Below are 14292 nucleotides of genomic sequence, written 5' to 3' on the forward strand. Positions count from 1 at the left end.
ACAGGCTGCCATAGATCTCGCTCTCTCTCTCTCTCCGTCTGCCGTGCTCGTGTGCACTTTTTAAAGGTCGTCGTCCCCGCGCGGCCCCTCATCAACCCCCCGCAAAGCCTCACTCGCTCAATCGCTTACTTTCCGAGCGCCGATTGGGTGTGCGCGATGACGTCGGAGCACTTGGGCCCAAGTCACAGGCGTCGTTGTCACGGCAACCATCATTCGGGGGCGGCGTCGTGTGACACCAAAACTTTTTTGTGTGTGTGTGTGTGGGAAAAGTTTGACTTTGGGTGACACCCGCACGCACACACACACACACACACACACACCGGCGTGAAGGTAGACAAGACACGCAGCGTCTCCTAAATGTGTGCGGGCGTGCGTGTTGGTTGGCGGATCTGCAGCGATGCAGCTGTGTAGGAAACTTCAAGATTCCACTGCGGGGGGGGGGGGGGGCGTGCATGAGCGCGAGCGCACATTCAAGTGCATCAAGAAGACAAGACGGTTGGCGAACAAACGTGAGCTCAACACGTGAATAAGGACAACTAAGAGCGGGCGCATGGAAATTCTCACTGGTACGCATCAGGTGACCTTGGCGTTGTTCAGACATTACACAATTCATTGGCAGTCCAGTCCACTGAGTGTGTGTGTGTGTGTGTGTGGATCAATATTCTATTAAAGCAGCGCAGAGGTGGTGGTGGTGTAGGGAGGGGGGGTCAGTGATGTAGTGTACTTAGTGTAATTGGTCACTTGACTGAATGTATGCGCCGCCTTGACTTGCTCCTCCTCCGTCGGCCACGTTGGCGCGGCAGTCGGGCACGCATATGTTCCATTTGCCAAAAGATCCCAGGCGGAGGAAGGCGCACCTGCGCATCCGTGCGAAACAAGCAAGCGGGCAAAAGTTGACCTGAAGGAAAACACGCACGACGCACTCTCGGCCTAACGCGGCAGCAACCGCGCGGCAACTTGGACACTTCCTCTCCACGCGAGCGAGCGGCGGGCCCTCGTGATGGATGGACGGTGCTGAGGTGTGCGCAAAAGTGCCGTGTAGCCAGCGGGTCTTGTCGGGACTCCTCGTCCTCCTTTCATCACAGCAGCCTGCACGCCGTCAATAAAGCGTCGGGGGGGGGGGGGGGGGGGGGGGGGGGGGGGGAAAGAGGTTGTCTGCAGGTTCTGGGCGCGTGTCGAGGTTTCGGCCCGATTGTTGCTGTTTGACAATCTACCACAGCTTTTTTCCCCGTCGCACCACAAGTTGGCCACTTGAGCAAGGAAACGCCCTCCGTCCTTCCCTCCTTCCCTCCTTCCTTCCTTCCTTCCTTCCTTCCTTCCTTCCTTCCTTCCTTCCTTCCTTTCCTCCTTCCTTCCCTCCTTCCTTCCTTCCTTCCTTCCTCCTTCCTTCCTTCCTTCCTTCCTCCTTTCCTCCTTCCTTCCTTCCTTCCTTCCTTCCTTCCTTCCTTTCCTCCTTCCTTCCCTCCTTCCTTCCTTCCTTCCTTCCTTCCTCCTTCCTTCCTTCCTTCCTTCCTTCCTTCCTTTCCTCCTCCCTCCCTCCTTCCTTCCTTCCTTCCTTCCCTCCTTCCCTTCTTCCTTCCTTCCTTTGCCAGTGTTGTCATCCACTTGAGTAAACAAACACCTGACCTCCAATAGATGCTTCCCCTTGCCCCCCCCCCCCCCCCCCCAAATGATGCGCTGCTGCGCGGCCACCCGGTGACGACATGTGACGGCTTGAGCAAGCGCACACAAAAGTGACTTTCCCCAAAATGGCGTCTTCCTCTCCGATGCTCAACTGCGCGTGTGTTTGTCAGCTCCCATCGCCGCCGGCACGGGTCCGAACTTCTCGCTGGCCGACCTGGACGGCTCGTCCTACTACGGCATGAGCCCCGGCGCCATGAGGAGGCCCCTACCGAGCACCTCCTCCTCGTCCAGGTACGCCCGCGCGCACCGGCGCAGTTTCCTCGCGGCCCGCCTTGTTCTGTGACGATCCAAGCAAAAACACAAACAAACGCGCGTGCGTGTGTTCAGCTCGGCCAAGCGCATCAAGTGCATGGAGGAGGACGCCGACAGTCCCGGCGAGGACTCGTATTACCCGGCCCAGGGCCGCTCGCCGGGCAGCGTCAGCCAGGCCAGCAGCTGGCACGAGGAGCCAGGTAGCGTCGCCGCGGCAACGCGCACGTTCATGCTTGATGACGGCACCTGGATGCCAAGGCCCCCCCCCCCCCCCCCACACACACACACGTGTGCTTGATGGCAACTTGCGTGTGCGCTGGCGTGATGGGTTCATGTGTGGAATGTTCACGCTGCTTTTCTTCTTCTTCTTCTTCTTGCGGGCTTGTCTCGTTTCTGCTCTCGGGGAAAGCAGGATACAAGCTACGCGGCTCGTTAGCTAGCTCCTTCATCTCTCGCCAAGGTAAAGAGACCCGCGCTGGCATATTTCCTTCTCACCTCACCTTCCTTTCCTCCATCATCCGAGCCGCTCGATCCTCAGGAGGGCCTCTCTCCCGGCCGTCTCCGGGCGCTAGGTGGGGCGCACCCTCAACTGGTCGCCCGCCAATCGCAGGGCACGCACGTAGACAAACCGCCATCGGCGCTCACGCTCGCAGTGAGGGACAACTTTTTCAAGCGTTCCGTTCACCTGCCGCGCATGTTTTGGGAATGTTGGGTAAAGTACCCGGAGAAAAGCCACACGGGCCAACGTGCAAATCGCCCCCGGGAGCTCGGCGCCGCGGGGCGGACGTGTTAAGCGGTCACCCCGCGCCGCGCCGCCGCGCCCTCCTTCCCTCTTCCCTTCCAATTATTTTTCGCCCCCGGGAATGACAAACGAGCGCCGAGCGTCCGCCCCTCCCCGGCTTTTGTGACGCGGGCCCCCCCGTCTGCGTGTCCGCAGCCAGCCCGCACGCGCCGCCCTCCGGCCTGCACTTCTCGTCGTCGCCCATCCTGCAGCAGCCCGCCTCGTACTTCTCGCACGCCGCCATCAGGTACCACCCGCAGGACCCCCTCAAGGACTTTGTGCAGCTGGTGTGTCCTGACTCCGCCCAGACGGCCGGACAGGTGGGCTTCCTCAACGTAAGGCACGGCGCAGGCGCAAACGGCCGCCGAGGCGCGAACGCGCATGCGCCCACGCAAAATCTCACCTTTTCTCTCCCGGGGGATGTCGTGCAGTATTTGCGTGTGTGTGTGTGTGTGTGTGTGTGTTCAGAAAGACACGCGCATGTGTGTCGAGACACCGAATCAATCACACGCACGCATGCGCAACAGTGTGGGTGACTTGTTGTTATTTATCACTTGAGTCATGACCACGATTGCATTATTGACCCCCCACCCCCCTCTCCTCCCCGTCTGCGACAGCCTAATGGTAGCTCCCAGGGAAAAGTCCCCAATCCTTTCCTGGCCACGCCCATGCTGCCCCCTCCTCCGCCGCCACCCATGGCCCGGCCCGTCCCGCTGCCCGTTGACGCCAAGCCGCCCGCCAGCTCCTCGGCCGAGGTGGGGGGCAACTCGCCGTCGTCGCCGAGTGAGTACACGCGCACGCGTGGCCGAAGACTTTGCGGCGTTGTTGCGATGCTTTGGTCATTTGGCGCGTCGTTACGGTTCCTCGACGCGACGTGAAGCGCGCGGCTCGGCCTTCGTCTTTGCGCTGAGCGACACTCGGCGTCGGTCTCGGCGGTTGGAAAGTCACCCGAAAGTGACTTTGGATATTTTCCATGTGCTCCTCAGCGTATTCGGCCCCGCCCGCCGGCTCTCCCGCTCAGCGATTTGTGAGCGTGGGGCCGCGAGACCCCGCCTTCAACATCCCGCAGCAGCCGCAGGTAAACGCCCATGTCGCTTGCACGACCCCCCAGCCACCCCCCCCCCCCCCACCAACAAGAATGCCAAAATGCTAACAGCGGCCACCACTTAGCTAAACAATCGTCACGGAGACACACTGGCCTGTCTGTGTATTCCTGCACATGTGTGCGCGCGTATGGGGGTGTTCTCGCCCGGGTCTGTGGGGGTGGGGGGGGGGGGGTTCAGATGGCAGCTTCTTTGTGAGGGAGCAGGCACATTGCCCGATGCGTTCAGCCAGGCGGTTGCTGTGGGTGACCGCGGCCGTACAAAGTAGGAAGGGGGGGGGGGTTGCCACTCCATCATGCCAACACGCACACACACACATACATACTTCCTGGTTAAGAGCCCTGTGAGCATGAGGAAAAGTGCGGCGGCCTTGTTAAATGACATCGCGTCACAGACATGTCGTGAAAGTGTGTTTGTTCGTGCGTGCGTGCGTGTGTGTGTGTGTGTGTGTGTGTTTCCCATGTGGACGTTTTCAAGGTGACTGTGCGTGCGTGCAAGACATGCTGACTCAGCTGAGCACTGGGTGTGTGTTGTAGACGGAGAGAAAGAAAGAGAGTGCTTGTCTTGAACGGGAAGACCCCAACATCATTTTGGACACACACACACACTTAGCATTAGCATGCCTTGTTAATGACTTAAAGCATCATTAAGCTCCTTCTTGTTGTCATGTTGACTTATTTTGTATGAGCATGATCATGCTCCTTTTCAGCCGACCATCAACATGTCTACACACACACACGCACACACACACACACACACACACACACACAGGCACTCATGGGGAGTGTGTTTTCAGGACAGTCTGCAGTGCAGAGCGAGGAAGAAAAGTCCCAACGTCAGCAAGTTGTATTGATTAAAAACTAACCTTCCACTCTTCTTCTTCTCCTCTGTCTCACACACACACAGTCAATCACAACCAGTCTGCAGACAGACTGCAACACGCACACACGCACACACGCACTTTATGGCAAACTTTTGCTTTCACTTTTTTGCAGAATGCATTTTCTAAACGATTGTTTCGAAGCGCGCGTGTGCGCGCGTGCGCTGAATGTAAAGAAAAGGGGAAGGCAAGGTGGGGGCGGCGTGTTGCGGTTACCTCGGCAATGGCGGTCGAGGCCGGGCCGTCCGGTCGCCCCGAGCAACCGGACTTCCTCAAGACAAACTCGGCGGGACAGCCGGCGCGCGCGGCGATCCGTAAACACGCCCGCGCGCACGATGGGTACCTTGGGAGAAAGTGACGGGGAAGGGATCGCTCGGTGACGCTCGAGAGCGTCCTAACGAGCGACGATGATTGATGATTTTTTTATTTTTTTTTCCAGTGGTACCTGGGATAAGGACGCCACCCGAGGCTCCACCCGGTCCCGTCCCCGGAGCCGCCCACGTTGACGTGCCCCCGCCTTCCCGCGCCTGACTTTGCCCACCGGCGCCCGCCTGGCCGTCGGCCTCGGCGTGGCTAGGGGATGGGGTCGAGGGTCGCAGCCCCGCCCCCCAAACCTGGAAAGGTTCCCTCTGTCTTGTGGGGGAGGGGCCTAACCCAACAACTCCCAGCCTTTGCTGTGTCCCCGCCTCCTCCTCCTCCTCCTCATTGAAGGGAGGAGTCTTATCACCAGCTTATGACCCACTTTCGACTCCGCCCCCTTGGGAAAGCGCTGAGAGCGGGCGGGGTTTGTTGACTGATGACTCCGCCCTCTGGGGGGGGGCCACTTTCCGGAAGGATCTGCGAGTGGACGGGCATTGTTGCCTCGTTGCCGGTTGTCACCTGACCTCACCTCTTCTTCAGCCTCCCCATATTCCAATATGAAATATTGGAATATGAAATATCCTCATCCTGCACGACAGCGGAGATGAGGAAAACGTGCAATGTTTGGAAGCTCCAAGCTGCCCCCCCCCCGCCCCCCAAAAAGTCCGCCGGCACCTCTGGACTCTAAAACAGGATGCGCAAAGACAAAACGGACGGTGTTGTTGTTATCATCTTTATCACTTTGATTCTGATTCAGATTCTTATTATTGGGAGACGATGGTGACGATCACTCAGATGATCTTTTTGGGATGGTGTCGGTTCCTTTAAAAGTTGTCGCTCGGTTGCACATCTTCCACGTTTGCGAACCGCTTTGGGAATTTCAGCTACAGTCAGCCCTCGCCGTCAACTGTCTGGATGACTCGAGTACTCGAGTACACGAGTACATCAGCAAAAGTACCTCACCGCATCACTTTTGTGCAAGAATTTGGTGTGTGTGTGTGTGGGGGGGGGGGGAGCTTTTCTGACGGTCATTTTTCAGAAATACTGCAGATGACTTTTGGTCAAAACTCGGTGACATTTTTCTCAGAAATATCCAATTCGGACTGGGAGCCATTTTGAGGCATGATCAGGCCTCTCGAAAGGCGCTGCTACGTAGATGAAAGTGACTTTTTTTTTTTACATTATTCATGCTTTCATCTATTCATCTCCAAAATTCAGAGTTTTTTTTCTATTTTGCGGCAGGAGCATCTGCGATATGCCAATTATTTGGTGTTTGCAGCAGGTCTAGGCCCCCAAGAGCGAGGGCTGACTGTATTTTTGAAACACATTTTTAAAAATATGTCTGTACATATTTGTTTTGGGTTTTTTTTGTACATATTTGATTTCACTTTGGTGAATTTGAGCATCGACATGTTTTTTTGCCTTTTTTTTTTCTTGACATCGTCGCTTTCCCTTCTTTTCTTCCCGGCGTTTGCCAGATCATGTCGAAGGGGCGTGGCCCTCCACGATTGGCCGCTCTCCAAGAGGCACGGCCCAATACAAGCACTTAGCATCGGGGGGCGTGGCTCGCCTGCTCACGTGTAGATATGAACATATACATACGTACATGAGTATACAATATGAAACACGTGCATGTCGTAGCGTTAGTGATGATGTAGTTAGTCACATGACGTGGCCGCTTCCTTTTACGTAAGCTCCACCTCATCACCTCTCGCCATCAGTGGACTCCTCGTCCACCTTCACCTCATCCACCCCCCCGCCCCCCATTTCCCCCCGGGGCAGCTGGCCAACTTTGGTCGGATGAGCAACATGGCTAACGGTCGGCGCGAGCGGCTCCAGGAGTGGTCCGGCTAACTCTGTCGTTGGAGTTGGCGGCTGAGCTAATGGCTAATGCTCAGCAAGCTAGCGCTGTCCCGTGTCGTTCGAGTTCGCCGATGCACTAGCGTGGCCGCTAAGAGCGGTCGTCGTTGCCGCGCCTTAACCAACGTCAGCTTGGCGGCGGAAGGAATATTTGATCGACTGACCTCATGTGGACACGCGGCGGAGAAGAGGTTCTTTTGACCTGTCGATAGAACTTTGAAGACGGGTCTACACCTGTGAGCCTAGCCTCTCGTCATTGCGCGGCCGTGCCCTGGGCGAGAGGCTCCCATTAGCCCTGAAAAGCGAGCGTCGTCTTCTCTTGCTAACTGGAGCGGCGTGGCTCAGCGCTAGCCGGCCAACCGAACGACCTCGGCTCTTGCCCGCGAGGAGGCGCAAATTTAGCAACCGGCTAAGCGTTTGCTCCAGACTTGACGCGGTCCCCTTAGCGAGCCGGCGCCGCAACCCGTCGGATTTGTCCGACGAGCTAACGGCTAACGTGGCCGCCGAAGACGACTCGAGAAGCAAATGATCCATTTCATGAACTTAATGCAGCTCGTGGAGCCAATCGTCCTGAAAATGTGAACCGAGGCAAATAATGTTGATGACAATCAGTTGTTGCAGGAAACTGAAAGTACAGTGGAAAAAAAAGAAAAATACGAAGAAGAAGGTGGGGGGGGGGGGGGGGGTCCCTATTGGGAGCGCCGCGCTCGTTCCGTGATGCGGCGCCATTCTTATGAATCCCAGAGGAGTTCCAGGCAAAGACGGCATTGGCCGCCGCGTCGCCGACCGTGACGAATCTGGATCGCGTTGGGGCGAAATCGGAACAATGGAGACGGCGGGGGGAGGCATGCGGCGAGGCGAGGGGAGGGTCGGGGCTCGGGCCGGGCTCACTCGTGCCCACGCGCCGAGATCAGACACCCGTTTTGCCGGACCGACGGATGGCCTGCCTGGAATTCCAGTGGGATTCATGGGAAGGCCACGCAGAACCGTCGTCTTCCATTGCGCTCATCCGGCGAATTCCCAAGTGGAGCCGAGACAACGTTGGTGATGAAAACACTCGCGCTTCCTGTCAACCAAAGTTAGCACGTGACCGGCACTGCCTTCTCGGGGTCGGTCCCTAAAAAAGAAAAAAAAGAGCTAACCCAAACCCTGCTGTGACGATCGTCTCACCCAGCTGGGCTGTGTCGCCGGTTCCCGTTTTCGTGACGCGGTCACAAACGAGCCTTACGCAGTCACACTTCACCGCATCGACCGCAACCCCCAAAAATCGTCGTGATTCCAGCTCCCTGCCTCGTGTCACGCGATTGTTCCCGATCGACCGCTTCCGACTCACGCGCGCCACGTGCCACGGAGAACCGCATTAGCTTCCAAAGTAAACTTCCGACGTTATTACCTCTGTCCTTAGAGTGAAGGAAAACCAACAGCAGTTTGTTCCGTTAAGTGCGCTTCTGAAACCAGCTGCCTGCGTTCTCTCACGTTACCTTTCAGCGTTAGCTCCCCGACATTAACTTTCACCGTTAGCTTCTGAAGTCAAGCTCTAAAGCTAGCTTCCGACGTTAGCGCCCAACGTTAGCTTCCAGTTTCAGCTTCCCGGGTTAACCTTCAGTGTTACCTTTGACGTTAGTTTCACTCTTAGCCGTAACGCTTCCAACGTCACCATTAACGTTAGCGACGACGGTCTCATTTTCTCTTGGGAGTTACCTTTTGGCGCTTAGCATTGCGCGTTAACGTTAAAGCTAAAAATAAAAGGAAGATCTCTCGGCTTCCGACGTCAGATGCCCAAGTTCCGACGTTACCCTTCATGTTAGCGTCGAGGAAGCTTCCGACATTAGCTCCAATGTTAGCTTGTGAAGTTAACTTCCAACCTGACCTCTCTTTGTTTCCAGCGTTAGCTTTGACGTTAGCTTCCGGGCCTTTGAGGCAGCGAGCGAAACGCAAAGTGAGAAATTTGTGTCGTCGCGTTGTCCTTGGAGCGGTGCAATAAGCGCAAAATTTGACCCGACAGCGATAGCGCATGGGCCCAAATTCTATTTTTCCTTTGAACTACATAAAATTCCTGGCAGTTTTCTCCATTTGCAAATCTGAGACAGACGGCGCAATTTCTCCAAAGAGAGAAATCAAACATGGCACGGAGGCGGTCGGCAGATCATTCCCTTGCAAAACAGCCGCTGGGAATTGAAAGAAATACAACGCGGCGCTTCCAGTGTTACAAAGCGCAGGAAAACAAATAGCGGGCAGTGGCGGGGGGGATCCAACCGCCAAAACGATTTCACGGAGACCTTTGATATCGTACGTCCCGTTATATTGCACGGCTCTGCTGGTTGTCGTTGTTGTTGATGTCGCTGTTGTGCCGTCGTCGTCGTCGTCGTCGTCATTGCGGTGCGGCGGCAGCGAGGACGTTTGCGTACGCACGCTCGTCGCGCCGCCCCGCCCCCCCTTTTCCTTTTCTAGCGCAGCACTTCTTCCTCTTTGTGTTGTTGTGTTCGAGATGACATTTGACGGGTCCAAAGATACTTGGACGCCTTTGCTTTTTCCTTTGTCTTCATCATTGCACGCAAATAAAGCGCTTGATTATGCCACATCTGATGCTTTTTGTTGCCATCTTTTTATTTGTTTTGCCCCACCTTTCTTTTTGCCACGGAAGGGCGCCATTCCAGGCCCGTAAATGCCCGCGTCGTCGGCGCGAAGATGCATCGCGAGGTTGCGGGACGGGTTTGACGTCGTTTCCTGATCCCGACGCCCACAAAAAACACACGCAAGCCTCTCGTCGCCGCGATGACCGCATGCTCGCCGTCGCCGTCGTAACGCACAGGAAGGTGGCACGAGTACTCACGGTGACGCCTTAAGTCAAAACCAGTCAACCGCCGCACGCCGTGTCAGTCCGTGCAACGTGAAGCCCCAATATGCAAACGCTGACGCACCAAAGAAAGAAAAGGGCCTCGCCGGCGACCCGATCGGAGAGCGGACTGATTCCGAGCTCTCTGACGGTCGGCGGTACCGGCCGGCGATACTTCAAATCTGACCGTGAGTAAGTGCTGCTTGCCTGTAGTTGGCGCTACACTGCGAAGGTGACTCATCATCATCATCATCATCATCATCATCATGACGCGCGTCAGGAAGACGTTATCTGTCATTGGGATTATTGAAAGTCGATGTAGCAAAAGTATGAGCGGTATCTCTCCCTCGGTATCGGCGAGTGAGTGAATACTTGGACTGGTATCGATCAGGAAAAACAAAAACGCTGGCGAAATTCGAATGAATAAAAAAAGTGCCCGGGCTTCAAAATGCCGAAAAACTCATTTGTGTCCCCGAATGGGCTGAAAGCACGCCCACCGCTGTCAATCGCGCATCTGGCGGCCTACGATGACCTCGAAAAGCGGATGCGCGGCATTTCTCTCGCGTCTCCGGCGCACCGACGGCGCGTTTGGACAAAACGTCTCCGCTGAAAGGTTTCCCGCTCTGGCCGGAAGAGAAGAGCTTTGAGGGCGCACCGTAGCGAGCTGCCGGCAATATAATGTTTGCAGATACGTTTATTTGGCTCATGTTTTGAACCATTAAAGTTTAATGGGGGTTTTTTGTGACATATTTCGATTTGCTGATGGGAAATCAAACCGCAGTGAAAAGGCAGAGGTTGCGGCAGATACGGTAGTTCTCTGCCACAATTAGGAGGGCGCACGTGAGCAAACAGGTACGTTGCGCTCTTCTTCTACGCAGGGGCGCCCGGCGAGTCAAGTGCGATCCCTTTTTTTTCATTTGCTACGTCGGACTGCCAAGACGGAAGAAAAGGATGATATATCCAAGCTTAAAAAAACGTCTCCAAACTGGACTTTCAGTCAAAAGTGGACGTGATTAACACAGAGTAGACCGAGGCCGCAGCGAAAAGGTTCGCTTCCAACTACGGGACAGCCCGGCCGACTTTTCAAACGGACCGGTACGGCCGAAAAGAACGCTGATGCGGTTGTCCTTCGAGAAGCCGTCTTGACCGTTTTCCCTGCCTTTTGTTCTCAACTCGCGACAACGTCTGGACCGACACGGGATATTGTGACATGAAAAGCGCAAGGATCGATTTGGCATCGAACGAAGAGCGGAGGCTCAACGTTAGCATCCGCAATGCCGAGCAAGGTAAAGGAAAAGCGAGCGCTTTTGAAAGACCTCAACCGTGCAACCTGCCTCGTCGCCAAACGGGAGTTGGCGTTTCGTGCTCACGACGAGAGGGCAAGCTCTTCTAATCGTGGCCACGATGTAGAACTATCACATGCTTTTGGCCAGAAAGATGAGAGGTGAGCTACACATTTGGACTCATCCACTGTCATACCTGTCAACTTTTTGGAGCGCCAACCCGTAGAAACTACCCAAAAAATCCTTATAACATACCAAAGCCTTTTATATGTCAAAATAACGGCAGAAAAAACCCCACGAAATTTTCAATATTTATTGTAGATCTCCTCAATACACGTGATTTACTGGAAAGTTACCGGAAAAGCATTTGAGTAGACTAGCAGCTTTCTGGAGAAAAGCAAACGGAACTACCTGTTAGGGGGGGAAAAAAACCCCGGATATTTTCCGAATCCGTATGATTTGTGCGATACGGCCATATACGTAAGATTCACCGCAAAATCCGTATGAACTATGGCTAAAGCGTACGAGTTGACAGGTATGCGCTGTGTTTTCCGGCTTGTCCGCTAGAATACACAACGATGTCATCGAAGCAATCGGTGACGTGATAATAAATGATCTAAAAAAGGCAGATCGATGCCGCCCCATTTGTTGCCGTAGAGGCGGACGAGACTGCGGATGTCACAAACAAAGCACAGATCTCCGTTGTGTTGCGCTATGTAGCCAGAAGTGAAGTGGACCGTGCGGTGAAGGAAGCATTTTTAGCATTTGATGACGTAAGTGGCTGCAGTATGTCTTGGAAGTGTTGGAGTAAAAACAGCTGTGTTCAAAAACGAGTTGCGCAAACATCTGATCCCGATGGCCGGGACAACGACACTCAAATGATGGTCACCGGATATGCATCCGCGTGCTTTTTAATGATGGCATATGAGGGCATTTTCAGCGAAACCGACGCACTTTTTAGAGCGCTGCAAAACAAAGTCACGGACATTGGATATTGTTGTGCGCGAACAGGACTTTAACGCACCGTATCGGCGATTTGAGCAGAAATGCGGCACGCTTGGCCGAAACCACAGCGGAAGAAATCGGTCGGTCAGAGATGAGAGAAAAGAAATGTCCGACGAGATTATGGACAACATCGGTGTTCGGATGAAAGCTAGCTTCGATCGTTTTGTGAGCTAGCTTTCCTGGCTTTGGTCGACTGTACCAAATTTAATGAGACGTCACGACGTTTCGATGACACCGAACCGCAGAGCCGGTCAAAATATGCAACCTTTTTTGACTTTGTCAGACTAAAGGCCGATGGCGTCGGACCGCGCAGCTCGCAAACGCTGAGGAATGAATGCAAATCTCCCGGACGGCTTCTCGGCTTTTTGGCCCGGAATGATCTGCCGCAGACTGTAGCCGAGGCGACAAAGTTACTCCAGCCGGTGCTCACCGTAGCGGCTGCGACGGCGTCTGCGTTGAAAAGACTGAAAACATACGGTCGGAATGGGACCGATTCAGGGCCGCTTTCCTCCCTGCCGATCGTCTCCGTCGCGGCGGAGAGACTCTTACAGCAAAGTAACGGACGGACTTCATCGACGAACCAAGGTAAGACACAAACGGTTTTCATCGCAATCTTATAACGAAATAGATTCGTCTAAGAAAAATACAATCGAATATTGAACCCTGGAGAACCCACGGGGTCAAATTTTGGATATGAAATAACCGGTAGCCAATTGAATAAGCTACCGTTTTGTTTTTGGTTGATATCTTTGTAAATCTGACACAAAAGGAGTCGGTGCCTCACCAAGCATGAACCTCACCGCACGCCACCGGTTGATATCAAAGCTCCGCCCTCCGTTGCGGCCCTCTCGTGTCTTTATGTGTCTTTAAATCCCCCTTGCCGACACACCGATTGCAGCGTTGCAGTGTCCATCGACCGGACCCCCCCCCTCCCCCCTCCCTTCTTTTGCTGCTGTCTTGCAGGAGGGATCAATGTTGTGTTTGCGCTGAGCTCAGCGTTATCCTGGACAGACACTTTGCGTCCAACACACACGGGTCTATCTGCTGCGTCGCCGCAGCAAAACTTCAAACGATAACACACACACACACACACAGTGCAGATGGGGTCGATGGGGGTGTGCGCCCTCCCCCCTCCCCTGGCTCCGCTCACGTCGATGCCGCTTTGATTGGTCGACTGTCTTTTCAACGCTGCTTTCAAGGCGAGCAAGCTTCGACTCAAAGTTTGATGACGGGAGTCACCTACCCCAACACACACACACATAACCCCCCCCCCCCCCCTCTCACCACAAGCCCCAAAGCATGCTGGGAATAGTCCCATCCGAGCTCACGTGGAGCAGCGCTTGCTACTTGATGACATCTTCATCTCCCTCCTCATCCTCACAGCGGCTGCGTCGGGAATCCCCGGCCGGTCTCCGCCCATCTCGGGCGTGGCACATTTTTGACACCGAGTCCAAATATGAACTTGGCCTCTTGGAGCGTCATAGGCGTAGGAGGCCCGAGTGTTCCTCTCACGACGAGAAAGAAAAGTCTTTTTGTCGGCGACTTTGAGAAGAAAAATCCAGTACTGCTGCACGCGCACGGGGGCATCGTTCCTCAAAAGTCCAATCAAACCGATGATGCAGAACCGTTTTTGTTTTGCTTTCCTCGATGCAAACCAGAGAGAACGTTAGCCCAAATGTTGGCCGGTGGCTTGCCGCCAACTTCTCAGGAGCGAGACCTCCTTGTCGAGTGCCGTCACCTCACTTGAAAATGACCACGTTGTCGGTCGGCAGCATTCCACTCATCGTTTAGGGCAGGCAGAGCCAGCAAGCCATCACCCCCCCCCCCCCCCCCCTGGAAAAATGTCGCCAGAGCAGTGATTGGGGAGTCGTCACGAACGATGGCCAATGGTTCCTCGTTCCCGACTGCCTCCCCGAGGGGCCCAGAGGGACTTTTGGGGATGAAGAGGGTTGGAAAACTGCCTCCGAGTGAACGATGGCCAATGCCCCCCCCCCCCCCCCCACACTCGCTTCTTCCTCGTGGACTAAAAACGTGTGCCTCAATGACTCCTTGCCGGCGGCGCCTCCTGCTGGCCACTTGTTGGCACTGCGGCTACCTGCGTCCACCCTGTCGTCCCTCAGTGACTTGCTGTCCTCGCCGGAAGCGTCTCGTCTCTACGCAACACGATAAAGATGCTCACGCCACGCAGGCCACTGCGCTGCTTCTTCCACACAGGCAACATTCTTTTGGAAATACTACACCGAGTACGT

The 14292-nt window shown here is 55.0% G+C and overlaps 1 protein-coding gene across 7 annotated transcripts in view; it reads left to right on the top strand.

The window, feature by feature from the left end:
- nfia (nuclear factor I/A) overlaps window positions 1-9500 on the top strand; it is a 33480-nt gene extending 23980 nt beyond the window's left edge. For 2 of the 7 annotated variants that reach the window (XM_086115384.1, XM_086115387.1), the window contains exons 5-11: window positions 1794-1914; window positions 2011-2135; window positions 2348-2587; window positions 2873-3051; window positions 3334-3499; window positions 3703-3794; window positions 5139-9500. In XM_086115384.1, coding sequence (XP_085971510.1) covers window positions 1794-1914; window positions 2011-2135; window positions 2348-2587; window positions 2873-3051; window positions 3334-3499; window positions 3703-3794; window positions 5139-5153 — 938 coding nt within the window. In that variant the 3' untranslated portion in view covers window positions 5154-9500. The remainder of the gene's footprint in view (window positions 1-1793; window positions 1915-2010; window positions 2136-2347; window positions 2588-2872; window positions 3052-3333; window positions 3500-3702; window positions 3795-5138) is intronic. The other 5 variants (XM_086115386.1, XM_086115385.1, XM_086115388.1 and 2 more) reach the window with 5 other exon arrangements.
- Window positions 9501-14292: the final 4792 nt, after the last annotated feature.

The sequence above is a fragment of the Hippocampus guttulatus genome, chromosome 7, assembly GCF_054856545.1.
Source record: "Hippocampus guttulatus isolate MCC_2025c chromosome 7, RoL_Hgut_1.0, whole genome shotgun sequence".
Taxonomy (NCBI): domain Eukaryota; kingdom Metazoa; phylum Chordata; class Actinopteri; order Syngnathiformes; family Syngnathidae; genus Hippocampus; species Hippocampus guttulatus.